This window comes from Medicago sativa, chromosome 4 (assembly GCF_051527215.1).
Source record: "Medicago sativa cultivar Bolivia chromosome 4, Bolivia_mono, whole genome shotgun sequence".
NCBI classification, from domain to species: Eukaryota; Viridiplantae; Streptophyta; class Magnoliopsida; order Fabales; family Fabaceae; genus Medicago; species Medicago sativa.
This window is the reverse complement of record NC_140752.1, coordinates 58,080,179-58,099,437: the sequence shown is the minus strand read 5'-3', so window position 1 is coordinate 58,099,437 and position 19,259 is coordinate 58,080,179. Positions and strand designations below refer to the sequence as shown.

At 32.1% G+C, this 19,259-nt stretch overlaps 1 protein-coding gene and 1 long non-coding RNA gene across 2 annotated transcripts; both read left to right on the top strand.

Annotated features, from left to right (window-relative positions):
- Positions 1-3,154, top strand: LOC146930191 (uncharacterized). Its single transcript, XR_015006293.1, has 7 exons — positions 1-454; positions 945-1,030; positions 1,416-1,509; positions 1,966-2,011; positions 2,094-2,137; positions 2,652-2,776; positions 2,971-3,154. It is a non-coding gene; the product is annotated as an uncharacterized LOC146930191 (long non-coding RNA).
- Positions 3,155-9,651: 6,497 nt separating this feature from the next.
- Positions 9,652-13,524, top strand: LOC146930190 (AT-hook motif nuclear-localized protein 2-like). Its single transcript, XM_085708285.1, has 5 exons — positions 9,652-10,025; positions 11,294-11,361; positions 11,860-11,994; positions 12,381-12,548; positions 13,129-13,524. Exons 1-5 carry the CDS (start codon positions 9,695-9,697, stop codon positions 13,450-13,452), a joined length of 1,026 nt encoding a protein of 341 aa, XP_085564411.1. The 5' UTR covers positions 9,652-9,694; the 3' UTR covers positions 13,453-13,524.
- The last annotated feature ends 5,735 nt before the right edge of the window (positions 13,525-19,259 follow it).

Below are 19,259 nucleotides of genomic sequence, written 5' to 3'. Positions count from 1 at the left end.
AAGCAAGTCCTAAATTTCTAACAGAAAGATACGTGTCTCGTTCTTCATCTTCTTCGCAAAATCGCAAATCCATTTTTCATCTTCATCGTTGCAATCGCAAAATTCGTATCTCATTCATCATTTCAATCTCAAAATCCCTCATCACAAAATCGCTACTCAAAATCGCTCCTCAAAATCCCAGTGGTTCACGTTTGCACCGCCTTAACTTCCTCAGAAACGCTAACTCACCGGTTCTCTGATTCTCAACCGATCTTCGCTGCTTCGTCGTATTTTCTGTGGATTTTCGCTGCTTTGCTGCATTTTCTTTAAGCTTCTCTATCGATCTAAGGTATTGATCAGTAAAACTATGATTAACTTCAAATTTTATTTTCTATCATACAAATATTTAGTAGTTTTTCACTTTTTCTTTGAATTGCAGTGAAGGTGTTTGATAAAAGTACTTTCTTAATATTTTGTGAGTTTCATACTGATCCTTTTCAATTTTCTGTTTGAATTGTCATGTTCTTTGATTTTCTGTTTGAATTGTCATGTTATTTGATTTTTTTTTTCAATTCTAGGTTTTTTTTAGAGGAATTGAATTCTATGTTAAAATCATATTTGAATTCACTTAGTGTATTTTGACTGTTCTTGGAAATTAGTGAGATTGAAGAAATTTTGAATTCTCCAACCCTCATTTGGAAAGTTTGACTGATTTTCTATGTTTTACCATTGCTTGAATTTTTCTTGAAATGTAGATTTGTAATTTATTGAGAAACTTGTTAAATTAGTATTTAACTTCAGATTGTTTCAAATTGTTATTATCGGTGTATCTGATGCAGTGTTGGTGATGATAAGCCAGAAGCTTGGCATGTTCAGTTGTTCAGTCAAATTGCTATTCTTACATCGTTTGGCTCATTGATGAAAGTTCTCCCTTAATTTTTCATTTTTTGATTTGGATTTTTCAGCTTGTACTTGCTGTGGGAACTAAGCTGGAGCAATGTGATAACTCAATTAGCTTATGATGTAGCTTAAAAGCATCCAACCATACAAGGTGAATTAGTTGTTCAAACATCAGATGATCACTTATTAGTCTTAAGCTCAATTTATGATATTCTTTGCTACACTTTTATTTTCTTCATTTTTTTCTGTTCATCACTTTAATGGTTATAACCTTAAAAGATTGTGCATCTCAAGTAACATATTGCTTTGATTCATGTATAAATTATAACGAGACAAATCGTTTACAATGTTCCTCGGCTTAAAGGGCACTTGAAGTTTAAGGTAAAACTGTTGGATTTGTAAAATTAAAATGATCCTTGTCTCTTTAGTTTGTGCCACTTTCTCTTACTGGTTTTGTAAAATTAGTTGTTTTGCTTTGTATTGTGCTGTTTCACTGGTGATTAAATGAATAGACTTACCACTTAACTCTTTTGCAGGTTCTTTGTCATATGCCTTTACATAAAGAAATTCCTGCACACATATCAGCTTTATTGCAGAGTGTTAATAAACTATGGTTCTACTGGACATCAGGTGTGTTTTTTCTATTCCTGGCCCATTGCCCATCAAACTTGACACCGATTATTCCTTATAATATCCCATATATCGGTGTCGCTCAGTATGGGTGTATTATATATATTAACCTTAGATTGTACCTTAATGGCAAGTGTTAAATAGATAATGACTACAATTGATGGATGTATAATAGTAGTGTAGCATATTTTCTTACGGTAGGAAGTGTTTTAACATGTCTTTAACTTGTAGCTTGTTTACCCTGGGAAACTTTCTTACATTAACATGGCTGATTCAAAGTTGCCAGTTATGCTTGTTTCTTTGAGTTTCATATTCATATATTTCTCTGTGATGTTGGTTAGGAGAGTATTTTAATAAGGAACCAAGCCATGTCTTAAAGGCAAGCATGTCTTTGATCTCATTTTGATACAGAATTTGTTTGACCTTCTTTCTCATTTACTATATCTATTTTTTCAGTAATGGCCAACTCATCGGCCCTGAATCATGGCATTTTGATGTTTCTGTAAGTGTTCTCTTAAAGTATATGTCAGCTAGCAATGGTTTTTCGGTTTGCATGTTTCTTAGCTATCCTTTCATTCAACCAGGAAGACGTTCTTGCTCTCTCGAATGAATTTGCAGATGATTTCAGGTTTGTCTCTGTTGTGGCTGTTTGCTTTTTGTCCCTCAGTCATCTTTGCTAGAGGTGTATTTAACTGACCTTTTATGGATGAGCCTAACTTTCATTGTACTTTTATCTAGTTCTAAGTATAAATATAGAAGTAAAGAGGCTAACAATGGCTGAGTTAGTCATTTCTATGGCCAAATTCTTAAACAAAGTGTGCTAAATTTCTTTGAATTGTTTATATCTTAGAGAACTTTAATTGCGTGCATGATTGTGCAGATACCAGAATTGGATTTTGAGAATCCATCAGAGGCTCAACAATCTTTGAATTGTCGTGCTCCTTGTATTAACTATGTATTTGAACCTTTTGCACTTACATTACATTCGTGCATGATCCAATATTAATTTGTGCAACTTATTTTTACTCTGAATTTTGTTTACTTAGTGAAGATAATTGAAAGTTGATATTTTCCCTATCTTTCGGAAGGAAACTTACAATTACATCCTTGTTGGTTATGATTCTAATGTAATTTTTGTGCAGGATGACGATGGTGATAATGCTTTCCATATAGCAGCTGAAACAACAAAAATTATACGTGAAAATCTGGACTGGCTTATTATGATGCTATTGAATCTTGATGCTGATATTGAAGTCAGAAACCAGATGTAAGTCACAAGCTCACAGCTCAAGACACTGCATTTTCATTAAATTTCAATTATTTTTTAGTTTCTCTAAACATCTGAATAGTTATTCTCAACAAATATTCTGTGTTTAACTGTTAATTGTTCGTCTACATTAGCATGCTAAACACATTGCATTCCAAATCATTACCGTGGTTGATCGATCTGTTTTGTGATAGAGGGAAGACACTACGAGACATCTTAGAAGGTCTACCCCAAGAGTGGATATCCGAAGATCTGATGGAGGCACTCTGTTTTTTTCTTTTTCTTTTGAGGGATTGTGTTTAGCCTCTTTTGATGTTGAATTAGTTGTATGAGACCTAATTTGTTATCAATACTATTTTGCATTTCTTGTTGTGATCATCTAAAGTTTCTTTTGAGGGATTGGTAGTGATTTAAATGTTTTTTTAAAAGGTTAAAAGGTCCTAATTGCTAGGTTCCATTAAAGAATTTTTTTTTTTAATTTTTGCTGTAGATATGCTATGGAATTGCTACGACTAGTCTTAGTTATGTTGCTGTAGATTTATTGCGAAATTGCTATGATAATTCATGGTTATTTTGCTGCGGATATTTCATTTTGATTGCTTTTTTGCTGCGGATTAACTAAATATTTGCTAGGATTTCTAATTTACTATCTACGGATTTACTAAGAACTAATTCCCTAGCAAATTTGTCTCTCAATCCATGCTACGGCCGAATCAATAGGTATTCCCTAGCATATCTCTAGTTAAACTTGTTTGCTAGGGATTAGCTGCAAATTAACTACGGAATTGGGCATAGCAAATCACATATTTTCTTGTAGTGTGTGGGGTTTAGGCTGTTACAAATAGCATATATAAAAGCAATATTTTTGTATGATATATTAATATTGTGTTTGACTAGGTGAAAGTGCATTGTTTTCTTAATCGGACCTTATACTTCTTGACTTGTTACACTTGTTTTTCATTTCTTGTTCAATTTTATTTGAGTTTTGAAGGGCTTCGTTGAAAGAGTGGCTAATAAAGGCATATTACTTCTAGTTTATTGATGTGTTTTTCTAGAAGAGAAAAAAAATAGAGTGATGCATCAGAAGCAATCTAGGAATATAAATTTGTTGCTTAAACAACATCATATTTAATTGCACTACAAAAAAGATGTACTATAATGTGAACTTCGATTGTATGTTTACATATGTCATATCAATCAAGTTGTTTTATGTTAATTTTCCTTGTGTTCTAATTGCCCCGATGCAGAATGATGCTAAGTAGTGAGTGACATTTAATATGAGTAAGTCAACTAAATTGTTGTGAGATTTTGATTGTGGTTTATGCAAAGAGTTTAAATTTTTACATTGGAGAAATGATAATTAGGATGAGTGGATAATTAAATGGGGGGTGTGTATTGTCCTTGAAGTAGTTAACTCTTCTTTTAAAGTTGAAGCAATATGTGAGGTCTACACCAAAGCTAATTGTTTATTACCTGATTTATTTTTGTTGTTTAGGGATGCTTTAAGGTTTCTTAATCATGATAATTTTACATGTGTAATTTTTCATGTGCTTTATAAGATGGAATGACTATCTTTATTTGTTCACTAGATAAGTTTTGCAAATTTTGAGGACAAATTTTGAAAATGGTGATCGTATATTTATTTTTATTACTATAGTACTTAATATTGTCATTACTTATTATTATTCTTCAAAGTATGACTATTACAAAATCATAAATTTTTGTTATATGTATTAGTGTAGAAAACTTAAATCAATACTACCCAAGCTCATTTGATAAGTAGTCAAAAAGAAAGAACATGACACATGGATAGTTATCATATTTGGTTAAGGGTACTAGTGTAAAAACACCACCACCTAGGTCACCCTTTATAAGCCTTCTTATACGATCTGTGAGAGAGAGGGAGAGAGAGAGAGAGAGAGAAATAGAAGGATGCGGGAGATAAAAAGAAGTCCATGAGAGAGGAGTGGATCTCTTGATGAAAAGGTTGAGACAGACTATGGAAGGAGAAATTGAAGCTTCAATGGAGGAGGAGGAAATTAGGGTTTCCTCAAGAAAAGGGGAAAAAAGCTCAAAACCAAGCATTGGAGAAAATTCACTATACCATCTTTGATAAGTCTAAGGTAACATAGTCTTAAACGTAAACTTTAAAATCTCTCTAGGGTGTACCTATGATTGTAAAACTTGATTTACAATTTATGAATGCATTTTCTCTATTTTACTTGCATGCCAGAGAATTAGTGTTTTAATTATTGATTACACGACAACAAGCGCAATGCAGGGAAGGAGTTGTACCTCTCTCTACTTTTGATTCACTTAGCTTGCAGCATCTATCCCTTGAAAGCATCCCACTCCGGAGTCTCTCATAGGATAAGGACTGACCTTTTCTCTCATTCCTATTGAGAATACTAAATCAGGGCGAGCTCTTACTTCTTTTGGATAGAATTAGAATGAGTATTGTAATTATCATATGCCTCATGATAAACAATTAATATTTGTTGTGCAGTAAAATAATTAGTTATTATTACACAAATTATATGAGATGTAGTGGATTATGAATGAAGGAAATAAATTATAGTAACTTTCTGCATAAAAAGATAATGATGTAGTTGGATTGTGTTAGAAAACTTATTTTTGAGTGAAACCAGTTGGATTTGAAAGCTAGTATAGTAGTATAAGACTGGAAAATATTGTAAATTTATATTTCTTGTACACATTTTCGTCATATTGTGAACGAGCTGTTCTGTTTTACAAATTTACTTTGCACCAGTTAGCTTAGAATATCTATATCATGAGCTACAAAACTCGTTTTCGAGTAGGATCAATTGCGTTTTAAAGAAGACACCTAGTAGTTTTCTCATATTGAATTTCATAATTTTAACATTTACCTATATGTCTCTGTAACTATATAAACACAACTACTCTGTCATAAAATTTTAAGGCTACATTGTTGACTTTAGACAATCAAAACTTGAGTTATATGAATCGGTTTAGGGTGAAAGTAATCTGGTTGAAAAGTTATAAGATTAGTTTAATGATTGTATGATTGACTAATAGTGGCAATACTAGTTTAGCCTAACTACAAGTGACTCCTAAGAAGTTCTAAAAGTCTAAAATGACTAAGTAATTAAATGGTGGATCATATGATCTACAAAAGTCTAATGCTACTTCCATATGTTAATTAGATGTAATCGATATGATTATTGCAATGTAAAGTATTTTCCAAATAGTTGCTAAAATTTAGGTAGATTCATGAAGGTAGGGAAACATAAATAATATTTGTTTAGGACTTTATATCACAACTTCACTAGCAGGCGAACAATCTCTGATATAATCACGCTCAAGACTACTTAAACATTAAAAAGAATAGAATAATAAAGTAACATCGTAGGGTAAACTTGAGTAACAATGGATCCCCAATACATAGGAAAATCTTGTGTGTTCAATTAAATTATAGCACTGCAGAGAAAATCTGAGTAACAATGGATCCCTAGTAGAAAGATAAATTCTGAGTGTTCAGTTAAATTATAATATTACAGGAAACATGTGGGTAATAATAGATCCCCATTAGAAAGACAAATCCTAAGTGTGCAATTAGATATTACCCTGCAAGGAAAAACTAGGCAATGATGAAAATCTAATGGAAAAGCAAATCTTGAGTGTTTAGTTAAAATGTATGACATTGCAGGACAAACCTGGAAAACAATGAAAATTCAGTGGAAAGATAAATCATGAGTGTCCAACTAAAGTGAATAACAATTATATTGAATTTAGGAGTACATATTCCTTTGTAGAGAAATCATTGTTTATTTGGTAAATGTTGAATATGTATAAGAGTTCATTATTTAGTAATTTTGATGAGAGGATTTTCTTCGTACCTAGTACACCAAACATGATTGAGAACATCAAAATACACCATATATTCTATGTTACCGAGTTTTTGCACTCACTATGTTTGGGTGATGTTTTCAGGTTTTACTTGACATTGGAAAGTTGAAAAGTATGTCGGGAATACTCGTCAATAATTCAATGTAGAACTTATTCGTAACTGAATCACAATCATAGATTAGAAGTTGTTTTATGTTGTATGATATGTTTGCATTTATGTAATTATTGTATTAAAAACTTGTAAATATTCAATAATTTATCAGTTCTTTTTTATCATATTTATTTTGATATTTAGTATCAGAGTTTTTCCCAGATATTACATTTACTTAAGTATACTGACCTGACATGCTTAAAGGATTTTCTTCCGCCTTTTTTAGTTAAATAAACTTCTGAAAGGTTTTAATCTTTTCTATTTAAAAAAAGTTTGACCTGACCTAACATAGGTTAGGCTGTAGACCCCTATAATTCGATCTAACATATTCTCACCCGGCCTACTTACGATCTGATGCATACATAAGTCCACCTTTTGACATTTTTAAGAGTTATTAAACACATCCAAAATCTAAATACTTTTTATTAAGTTTTTTTTAGTACTTTTCCTCTAGAAATCTATTGAATTCATCCACTCTTTTTTACTTTTGTTTCATTTTATTTCTATCTGCACTATTTATGTGCAAAAGAGGAATTAAAACACATGACTCATTGACAAAAGCAAAACCGACGACTCTACTATTTTTAACAGAAAAATAAATTATACACAAAGAAAACTAAAGTGTATATTCCGATCTATATTTTTTTTTTCATTTTCCAACCTTCATACACATAAACCATTAAAAAAAAGTGCAACAAGGAGAAGCTCAAGCCTCAAATCGTCGAGAAAAAGGACAAGCTCAAAAACAGTTTAAAAATTTAAATAAAATCTTCTCAAAAAAGTATACATTGTCTTTCAAAAAAAAAAAAAAGTATACATTGATTTTCTTGATCAAAGTCAAAACCAAATTAGGAAGTTTTTATTTTTCTTTTCTTTATTTTTTATCAAAAAATTTAAACTATTAACAATGATATATTATTACTTTTTGGGTGAATGACAGCAATGAATTTTAATTGCTGTATTATTTTTTAGATTCGTTTTTTGGGTGAATGACATCAATGATTTTTTTTTGGTCAAGTAGCTTAGTGGATAGAGCTCACAAAATTTAATTGTGGAGAAGTGGGGATAGAGCTCACACAATTTAACATGCAGTATTTCTACTAACTGAGTTAAGCTTACGGGATGACATCAATGATTTTTAACGGTTGTATTATTTTTTAGATGCTATTCAAAATAAAGTTTGTGTGTCAGACCAATGGGCTTACAAAATACACCATTTGTACAGTCACAACTAAGATTTTGACTATTAGCTAATCTCTTTATCCTAAAATGAATGATTCATTTGTAAAAAAAATTATTCTAAAATGAATGATCTTTTTTATTTTCAAGATATTAACAATTAATTGTTTTTCAATTTTATCCTCTAATTAGTACTTTTTTCATCAATTTTAAGTCAATATATTCCACTATGTATTCATGGTAATAGTCATTCAATTTTACAATTGTTTTTATCCGTGTAAATTACAAAAAAGGCCACTCATTGTGGAACGGAGGAAATAAACTATATTTTTTTATAACATAAAGTTTAAACAAGTTTGGCTTTAGGGGTTTCACTAGAAATGTTATACCTTAAAGTTTAAAGAATATTTGCAATACTTATAGATCTCACACAAACAAGATTCTCACGTTGATAGGAGAAGTAGAACATACAACATGGCAAACGAGACAACTTCTTATTAATCGAACAAACATTCATCGACATATATATATTTATATTAAAAGACAACTCATTGAATTTCATTCATAATTAAGTGTATAATACATTATTCAAAAAAAAAAGTGTACAATACATGTTGGTATATTGCCTAAAAAAACATGTTGCTGCATTGCCTAAAAAAAATACATGTCGGCACATCAACACAAGAGTTTTGAAAATAAGTTACGTTTACATTGCGATATCACGTGACCGAACTCCTTAACATTAGCTATAATTTTAAACAGCGATGCTATTTCTCGTGAACTCCTCGCGAATTGCCATGGAACCAATCACATCTCATGTTGCCTAGCAAAAACGGGATGTTGGGGTAATGGAATTTCTATTGTATAGCCGTAAAATGCTTTCGTGATGTTCTCATTATACTGTTTCCCGCTGGCTTAAGCATTTTCCAATTTTAAATTCCTGAATTGGACAAGGAAAAATGTTTTCCTAAAATAAAAAATTAATACAATATTAAAAACTAATAAATATCTTATACAGTGAATAAAATTCAGAAAAAGCTAAAACATTATAAAACATTAATTTTTTAAATCATAGCAAATAAAATTTTAATTGTCTGATAGAAAAAATCCAATATATTAATTAATTTCATTTTCGTAATCCGTAAGATTCCATCTTTCACTAATATATATCAATTCAAAATAACAAGAAAATCGGATACAACTATTCACAATAATAATAATTAGTAATAAATATTAATAGATTATTTTGTCCTTTTTTATCTCCAATTTCAAACTTGGGAAAGGGGTATTGGCTCCATTCACACACAAATAACAACTCAGCCCAATTAATTCAATTCTACATATAATTTATTTATAATTAATATATTTATTGTTATATATAAATAAATATAATTATGCATATAATTTTTTGACTAAAATAAATAGGCCTGTTTGAAAAAAAAGGATACATAAATTGAAGACAAATTCAGAAAATCGATTGAAGGGTAATTTTATGATAATTTGAAGAACAATTTCAGGTAAAAAGAGAATAAAGAAAGCTTTTTATTTTTATTACTTTTTCTTTTAATTTTTCCTTGGAACGTTCTGCAATACCGTGTATTAAAACACAACAGGCTTCATATTTTTTGCACCATCTTCTTTGTCAATTTTTTTTTTTTTTTGCACCATCTTCAGAATTTCAAAGGATATCAAAACCATTCATGGAGGATCAAAACCTAAACCTACCCTATACTCTTTCACCGTCTTCAACCCAAAACGAGTCAGAAACAATCAACAATGCAGCTATGGTGACGGAAGTTGTGGGAAATGATGCTGGTTCAGACACTGGAGCAAAGTCCAAATCTGGAGGTTTGGAATCTGCTCCGGTAAAAAGGGGCAGGGGGAGGCCTCGAAAGTATGAGGTTGGCGGGAAGCCATTGTCTCCGGTGACACCGACTCCAGGGCTTGCTATTCAGCCTTATGTAAGTGAGGAGAAGCGTGGAAGGGGACGTCCTCGTGGTTCTGGAAAATTGCAAATTTTGGCTTCCATTGGTATGAGTTTCTTTTACTTTTCATTGGGTTTTTTTGTTCCTTTCTGTTTGTGTTTGGAGTTAAGTTTTCATTTTTAATTTTGTTTTTATATTTTTGATATTGTTTGGTTGAGAAGGTTTGTTTTTTTTTTTGAGGGTGGTTTGTTTTTTACACTTGAAACTTGTTGAATTGCTAGTGTGTCGTATCGTTAATTTGGTATAAGTTACACTTTTTTTCCTTTTCAATTGTACTCTCAAATAAAATTCTATTGTGGAAAAGTAATTTTGTTTTTCGATGGATTTGATGAGGAATAACTAATAAAGCACATTTCACGTGATAGACGAGAAAGTGTGCCGTATCGTTAATTTGGTATAAGTTGCACTTTTTTCCTTTTCAATTGCACTCTAAAATCAAATCCCAACGCGGAAAAGTAATTTTGTTTTTTGATGGATTTGATGATGAATTAGCTAATAAAGCACATTTCACGTGGATCGTAAAATAAAAAAGCATATTTCGCGTGATAGACAATTTTGATCGTTGATTTGAGATCAATGTTTCTTATTATACAATTAATTTCACAATTAACATATTCAGGCCAACAATTCAAATTTGACAATCAAGATATGTGGCAAAGTTACTACATCTAACCTAAATCTAATTGAAGATATGTCTAAATAGGAGATCGAAAATTTCCTACAACACAACCCTATCACCTATTTAGTTTTTTGTTGTTAACTTGTTTCTACTCATTCACCCGTCTCTTATTTATTATTTGAAGGTTTTAGTTTAAAGTTTTAGTGGAAATTAGATAGTTTTTTTTACTATTACATCATAATTTGTGTTTTATTTTGTTAAAACAAATTATGTTTTATGTTATTTTAGGATGTTATCATAATATTCTTTAATGTGTTTTTCAGATCCAAATTTTAGAACTAAAATAATATAATAAATAAAATTAATTTAAAGATCCTCTCAAAATAATAATAATATAAAGATATAAGTCTTAAATATAAAGATAATATTTAAAGTCCGAATATTTTATTTTCTTTTTACTTTTATCAAGTAAATATTTGTAAAACATTTTCTATACATAGTCAATACACTTATACCGACTTTGTTGAGTCCATTTGAGGTACATCTTGTGCTTGACTGGTTCTCATTATCTTTTTTTTTTTTTCAATGTACTTCTTTTGGATTCTTCAAAATAAGTAAGATTGTTAAATGATTTTTTTAGGCATGTAATTTTATCTATTTACCATACTTGAAAATGAAACTTATATTTGTTACAGGTGGATGTGTTGGAGAAACGGCTGGAGGAAGCATGTCACCTCATGTGCTGATTGTGAACCCTGGAGAGGTAATTACTATGAGACAAGAGAAATTATATTTCAAATTCTAATTTGTTCCTTTAAAAATGGTTTGAAGTGAACTATTGAGATTAACTTGGTATAACCTATCAATCCAATTTTTTTATTACTATTTAAAAACTTAGAATTATTGTAAATTGGTAACAACTCAACTAAATCTTACTATAGAAGATATGAGGTCCACTATCTGGCGCCAAATTTAGATTCGTCTTCGTTTTGAAATTTGAAAGCAATTTTAAAATTGGATTTGAGTTGGATAATTCAACTGATTGAACCTAATTAGACATTGTATGTGGTTCATTTATTTGAGCGGTCCACCAATATTTTGTCCTGCTTTAAGCGGTTTAAAGAATCGTCGGTCATTTGACCAAAAAAAAAAAAGAATCGTAAGTCTTGTTAGTTTGATGTATGATTTGATTTTTTGAAATATTTCTCAAAAAAATATATGTATTGTAGGAGTTTAGAGTTTGGTTTTTGGTGATTTTCAGGATGTGGTTGGAAAGATATTTGCCTTTTATCAAAAAGGTCCTTCTTCAGCTGTTTGCATACTTTCTGCTAATGGCACTATATCAAGTGTCACCCTTCGCCAACCTGGTGTTTCTGATGGTTTTTTGACATATGAGGTACAATTATATAAACAATTAATCTCCTCCTATAAGTATAAATATATAAGAAAAATGCTAGCAACACATGTTAATACACAAACACATTCTCTTTAATATTATCCACATGAATCTTTCACCGTTACGTCTTTATATCTCAACTCATAAGATGTTACGTTCTACTATTCAACCTATGAAATTTTTATTTCAACAATAATTTTTTAAGTGGAAAAATAAGAGGAATGGAGAAATTTATGAAGTGTAAATAAAGATGTAAAAGGGAAATGTGGAAATTTAAACTAAATTTGTAGTCTTTAATAGTACTAATTGGGTAAAGACTTGTGCTATAAATATGCATGTAAATTTGTTATCTTGTTTTGTTGAGTTTTCTCCTTCTGTAAATACAGGGTCACTTTGAGATTTTATCTTTAAGTGGATCATGCACCTTCACTAGTGGTGCTGCTGGTGGTGCACAAAGGAAAATTAGCATGCTGAGTGTTTCATTGGCTAAACCTAATGGAGAGGTTTTTGGAGGTGGTGTTGATAACACATTGATAGCTGCTACTCCTACTCAAGTAAGAATTATTTTCAACATCCATATATGTAGAGTCTGAATTCAATTAGATTAATTTATTTATGTAGAGAATATCCTTTGATTTCATTTTAGATTACAATGTTGTTGTTAATAACCTCTTGAAGCTTTATTTTGCGGTTGCAGTTATGGTTACACTCAGTAAAATATGAAAGGTGATAGTTAGAACCATATAGTGTAAATAGAGCGTCGAAATACTTTACGAGGAATTCTAAACCTCTAAACTTTACCTAAGGGTAACATCTCGGTAATGTTTCGGTCAAAAGCCTCTAGGTAATGTTTACGAGGGGCAAAAATTTCTTGAATTTCTTTATTGAAAAGTGGTTAGGGTTTCAATCCCTGACTCTAGCATGTTAAAAAAAACATGGTTGGCAAAAGAAGACTTATCTTGTGTGTCTAATAGATTCTCCAACGATGATTAGTCACTTCTAAATAATAGTGAATACTTTGTGCCTATAACATGATTTAAAAAAAATATTGATGATTAATTGTTTTCAAATCCTTGTTATTGAATTATCTTTGTGTTGCATTGTCACACATTTAAATCTCTCTTTTTCTACCAGCTTATTTTGGCAACTTTCAAGCAAACCATAAGCAATCAAATCAAGAGAAAGCACTCATCAGTACCTTCAACTGCTCCAAACATGCTGGCGAGAGAAAATAACTCAAAAGTTCCCAAGTTAACAACAGAAGGAGAACCTAGCTGCATAATTGCAACAACAACAAATACTAATGGTGTAATAATAGAAGATAATGTCACTATTGTTGCTGATGAAAATGTTCAATCCGATTCTATTCCTCATAATGGTATCGATCTTGAAAGCCAGACACCGGAGCCTGTTAAAAGATCTCCAGATTTTGATGCCAACCATGTTCCAGAAATATGAAGCACCTCTCTTCAACCTTTGAGTTATGCAGGACATAATTTCCCTCCCTCCCTCCCTCTCTCTCTCTCTCTCTCTCTCTCTCTCTCTCATATTCTTTATTGCATATGCTAGCAACATGTTTGTTTAGTGTTTGACTTTGTTGAAAGTGAAAGTTGTAAATCTAGTTTGGCATGCAGAAAACTTAGGGAATACAATGGATGAAAAATAATATTGGCAAACTCGTTAGCTACCGGATCACAATTAGTGTCATAGAATATAAGCTGTTTTATGTTGTATGATATGTTTGCATTTATGTCATTATTGTATTGAAAACTTATAAGTATTTTGTAATTTATCGGTTCTTTTTCATTAAATTTATTTTGATATCTATTAAAGGATTTTCTTATGGCTCGTAATCCCGCTTTTTTAGTTAAATAAGCTTCTGAAAAGTCTTAATCTTTTCTATTTTAAAGAAGTCTCACCTGACCTAACATAGGTTAGGCCGTAGACCCCTATAATTCAGACAAACATATTCCCACCCCTAATTACTATATGATCCATATACATTATATTATAGCTTAAATTTTGAGGGGGGCGTCTAATATAGATTTTAGTAATATTTAATTAAATATTAAGCTATAACCAAGGTCCACTTTTTGACCATTTTTAAGAGTTTCATGTTAAACACATCGAAAATCTACGCAAGAGCGCTTAGATGAGATGACATGGATCTCTTGTAGCTTAACCAAGGTCCTGGTTCAAATCCAACCTTGGGCACGCAGCAGTGTTAAAACTCTTAGGGAGAGCTTGCCACCATTTGGGTCCTACAATGCTCGAGAGATTAGTCTTCGTAGTTGCGCGCGGAGGATACCCGGTTTACACAAAAACACATCCAAAATCTAAATACTTTTTATTAAGTTTTTCTTTTTTAGTACTTTTCGTCTAGAAATCTATTGAATTCATCCGCTCTTTATTATTTTTGTTTTATTTTATTTCAATCTTCACTGTTTATCTTCAAAAGAGGAATTAAAATCCATGACTCATTGACAAAAACAACTGACGACTCTACCATTTTTAACAGAAAAATATACTACACAGAGAAAACTAAAGGGTATTCCAATCTATATACATTTTTCGTTTTCAAACCTTTTTTTCCCAACCTACATACACATAAAGCATTAAAAAAAAGTGCAACAAGGAGAAGCTCAAATCGTTAAAAAAGGACAAGCCCAAAAACAGATAGCTCATTGAATTTCTTATTACCTGAACCAACATTCATCGATATATAAATGACCTATTATATATATATATATATATATATATAATAGGTCATTGAATTTCATTCATAATTAAGTGTATAATACATGTTGGAACATCAACACAAAGAGTTTTGAAAATGAAACTATTTCTGGCACTAGTACCTGTCGTGGAGCTCCGTCTGTATCTCGTTTATTGTTTGCTGATGACTACTGCTTTTTGTTCTTTAAAGCGGAAGAAAACCAGGCACAAGTTATGAAAAATATTCTGAACACTTATGAGGCGGCGTCTGGCCAAGCAATTAGTTTGTCGAAGTCAGAAATTTTCTACCGTAGAAATGTGTCTGATGCTCTGAAGAATAACATTACCAATATTTTGGCGGTCCAGGCTGTCTTAGGAACAGGTAAGTACTTAGGTATTGTTTTATCTTGGTTTTTCGGGTGTCAAACATTGATTAAGTTTGAACCTTTTTAACCTTTGATATCTCATTTTTTCTTGGGAAGGGAAAAATAAGAAAAAACCTTGAGAAACGAGGTCCGAGTTGTTTTCGCTATAGGTAGGTGTTAGGCACCTATAACGACTATAGTATTCTATAGGAACCGTCTTTACTTTCTACGCACGCGCTTTGCTTTTAAATGCTATTTGAAAATGTTATTTACACCTAAGGGTTTGCTAGGTTAAGAATTGGAGGGAGAAGATTGTGTTTGGATTTTTGTTTTATTGGACTTGGAGAAGTTTTGACTTCTTGCCTACATACCCTTTTAAGGGATCAAACTCCATGTAGTTCTCTTCCAAAAAATATTTTTGTGAGTTAAGTTTGATTTTAAAAGTTTGAAAAAATAGAAGTTGAAGAATAGAAAGAGGCCTCATGGGCTTGAGGATTGGAAAAGAGTGAGGTTGGTCAATTTATTTACAAAAACTTTAGTCAAAGTATTTAGCAATTGTTTTATCATTTATTAAGAAAATAAAAGGGAAAATTCAATGGGACTTTGATCCCAAGGTTTCTTTGGAAAATTATTTGAGTGAAGTTGTTCACATTTTTTTTGGAAAAGAGAATTTTTCTAAGTATCGCGATTCCTAAGCATACATCTAAAGCATACATTCCCTAAGCATACATCTAAAACATACATGTGATGTGTGTGCATGTGTCGGTGAGTGTCGGTGTACATCTTTAGAGTCCATTGTCCTTTTACATCATTGGCCTAGATACACACTAAGGTCTTGCAAGAAAGATAAAGGCATAAAAGTAAAGTTACAAAACCTCGAAGTTTACATTCTAAAATTTGCAAGGAAACTTAAATTGCAAGCAATGTAAAGCTAGAGAATGAAGGGTGAAATGCTATGTCAAGATGAATGGAAAATGTATGAGATGGTTAGTAGCACAATATAGAGGAATATAGTAAAAATTATAAGCAAGTAAAAGCTCCAAACAAGTAACAAGAATTAACAAAAAAAGATGCTAAATATACCTAAAAATTTACCACAAGATAATGGCAAGTGTAGGACCTATAATTCCTACATTATGACAATTTTATAGAGCATTTTTCTTTCAGCCATAACATGGAAATTAAATGGAAACAACAAGCCAAGAAATCATAGCAAGATTTTAGGTATATTTATCACTTTATTTCTACAAAAAATTCAAGTTATTTAAAGCACAAGATACCAAAAATTCACCACACAAATCAAGGTAATTGCATACATTTCAGAGGTAGAAAATTCAGCATATTTAATATCAAGAATCATTATCAAAATACAAAAACACATGATCAATTTTGGAGGTTTTTTTCACAAAATTTTAACAAAAGAAAAGCATTAAACTAACAAGAATATCAAAACTCATCTCCATATATTTTTCAGGTCAAAATTAACATGTAAAATTTTCAAGAACAACTAAAACTAACAAGAAAAAACATTGATAATTTTTTAGGGATTTTATAGCACAAAAACAAGCATGCAAGGGTTCAATCAGCAAGAAAACAAGTATATATAGCAAGAAAAACAAAGGAAAACGAAAAAGAAAGCCCAGGCCCAAATGAAGAAGATCCAGAAAGATCAGGGAACAACAGGGACCGCAGGATTGATCCAGATGGATCAACCCTAGACCCAACGACCAGGATGCAGGGGAGTGGACCGGTTTCGAACCGGTCCGATTCAGTCCTCTATAAAACCTAATCACACCGGTTTGTTTCATTCTCCTCTTTCACTTCTCTCTCTTCTCTCGTTCTAGTGAGAGAAGCACTCACCTCTCTCCTATCTTGTTCATCCTTCCCCGCCGGTTTCTGGAATGAAACGGCCGGAGAAGATGAAGATTCATCGAAATCTTCATCGACTCCGCCGTGAGTTCCAGATTCCGGCGAGCCCTAACAACACCGGTTTAACTTAAATCAAACCCTAATCCACTCTGTTTTTCACACTGATTACAAATATGAACTTAGTTTTGCAAAATAAACGGTGAAAAGTCGTAGATCTACATTTGAAACTTCGGTTTCAAATCTTTTCAATCTGTTTCAAAGTTTTTCGAAAGAACAAGTCTTAGAACTTGTTAATCTGCTTCGATTCACCGTTTATTTGTGTTTGTAAACCTTCGTTGAGCTTTTGCGATGAAAACGAGAAAGTTTTTTTTGCGATTACCTGCATTTAAACGGAGATTCGAACAAAGAATTCTTCGGAGAACTTCGTAGTAGCTTCGAATCCTTCTGGTGAGTAATCTTTAACTCTGGAAACCGAAAATAAATCGGTATTTTCTTCTCTCTTCTTCACCGGTTCAATTCCTCTTCTTCAATCCTTCTTCTTCTCAACTTCGATCCTTTCGTGATCGTGCTTGAGTCCGTTGCTTTCAGTGATGGATTCGCACTGGAATTGCGAAGGGATAGGTTCGATGATGAAGATTCAACGGTGAATCTCTGAGAACTCTCACAAACTTGTTGAAATTGTGTTGAATTTGTGGTTCTGGAATTTTAGGGTTTGAGATTGGGGATGAATTTTCTGGAAAATTGTTGTGTTTTGATCGTAACTGCCAAGAGAGAGAAAGTGTGATTCTGTTTCTGTGATTTTGATGAGTTGTTACAATCTGAATGGGACTGTAATGATTGGGCCTTTATATAGGTGACATGTGTACTTGAGACCCAATGAGTTTGTCACATGTGTCCCTGGACCAATTGGCTCGGACTTGGACTAATTTTGGCTTGAGGACCTTTTTGCAATTTCTGGAAATTAAGGGACTGACCTGCAATTATTTTAAAAACAAGGACCAAACTGCAATTTGCAACAGAACTAAAAAACAGAGTTAAAAAGCTTTGAGGGACTAAAATGCAATTTTAACAACTTTGAAGGACTGAAATGAAATTTAAAATAAAATTGGTTAAAATTGGTAAATTGAAAATAACGTAAAGTGAAACATATAAAAAACACAAAAAGGACTAAAATGAACCAACTACAAAAATGAGGTACTTTAAAGTAACCTCTCTGTCAAAATTTTATGCGAAATGACCAAAATGCCCCTAGGGACTAAACTGACTCAAAATGACTCAAATGCAATTTTTGAAATGGATTTTAACATGGAATTAAAGCATGGATTTATACAAACTAATTGAAGAGACTCAGAGACAATTTTCAAAGATTAAAAGGAGTTTTAACACAGGAAATGACTAAAATGCCCTTTTCAATGATTTTTGCAAATAAGGTTCAAAAAAAATGCAGAGAAATATGCAATTGATCAGAGACAAATTCAAATGACTTGAGGTGCAAGAAAACCCTTTTGGATGGCTTGAAATGCAAGAAAAACCACAGACAAAAGCACAATTAAACATTTTCAAGTAACAGCAGTAAATTTCAGATAGAGTAGAGTAAAATGTCAGAGTAAAACAACAGTCAACTGCAATCTCTCAAGAGTCAAAGATCCATCTCAGAGAAGAGGAAAATCATTTGGAGCAAGTATTTTTAGGTCCAAAATTAGGGTATGACAGGTATGCAATCCATGATAGGAAGGGATAGGACGGCTACGTTTGCTTTTATCAAAGACCGTGTGTGGCAAAGAATCAACTCTTGGAGTATCAAGTGTCTTTTGAAGGCGGGACAGAAGGTTATGATTAAGTTTGTACTCCTAGCTATTTCGTCCTATGTAATGAGTCTTTTCCAAATACCAGATACACTCATTACATCTATTGAAAGGATGATGAACTCGTTTTGGTGGGGCCATGGTAGAAGCACTCACAGAGGAATAAATTGGTTGAGTTGGGAAAAGTTGTCCGTTTCAAGGATCTCTCGGCTTTCAATCTTGCAATGTTAGGAAAGAAAGCGTGGAAATTTCTTTCGGAACCTCAATCCCTTGTCTCTCGCACTTTTAAAGTTCGATACTTTCCGAATAAGTCATTTCTTGATGCTAACATTGGTCACAATCCGAGTTATGTTTGGCGAAGCATTCTACGTTCCCGTTTCATTGTCTGTGGTGGAGCAAGATGGAGCATTGGCTATGGTGCAACTATCCCTATTCTTGATGCACCATGGCTGGCTAATGGCGAATCAATTGATGATAACATCGCTGGTGGTTTATGTGTCCGTGATTTCAA

What these genes read in the sequence shown, in the direction of transcription:
- LOC146930190 (XM_085708285.1), top strand. Translation starts at nt 9,695, where the DNA reads ATGGAGGATCAAAACCTAAACCTACCCTATACTCTTTCACCGTCTTCA. An exon ending in TGATTGTGAACCCTGGAGAG is followed by an intron (nt 11,362 to 11,859) that starts GTAATTACTATG and finishes GGTGATTTTCAG; the next exon opens with GATGTGGTTGGAAAGATATT. An exon ending in ATGGTTTTTTGACATATGAG is followed by an intron (nt 11,995 to 12,380) that starts GTACAATTATAT and finishes CTGTAAATACAG; the next exon opens with GGTCACTTTGAGATTTTATC.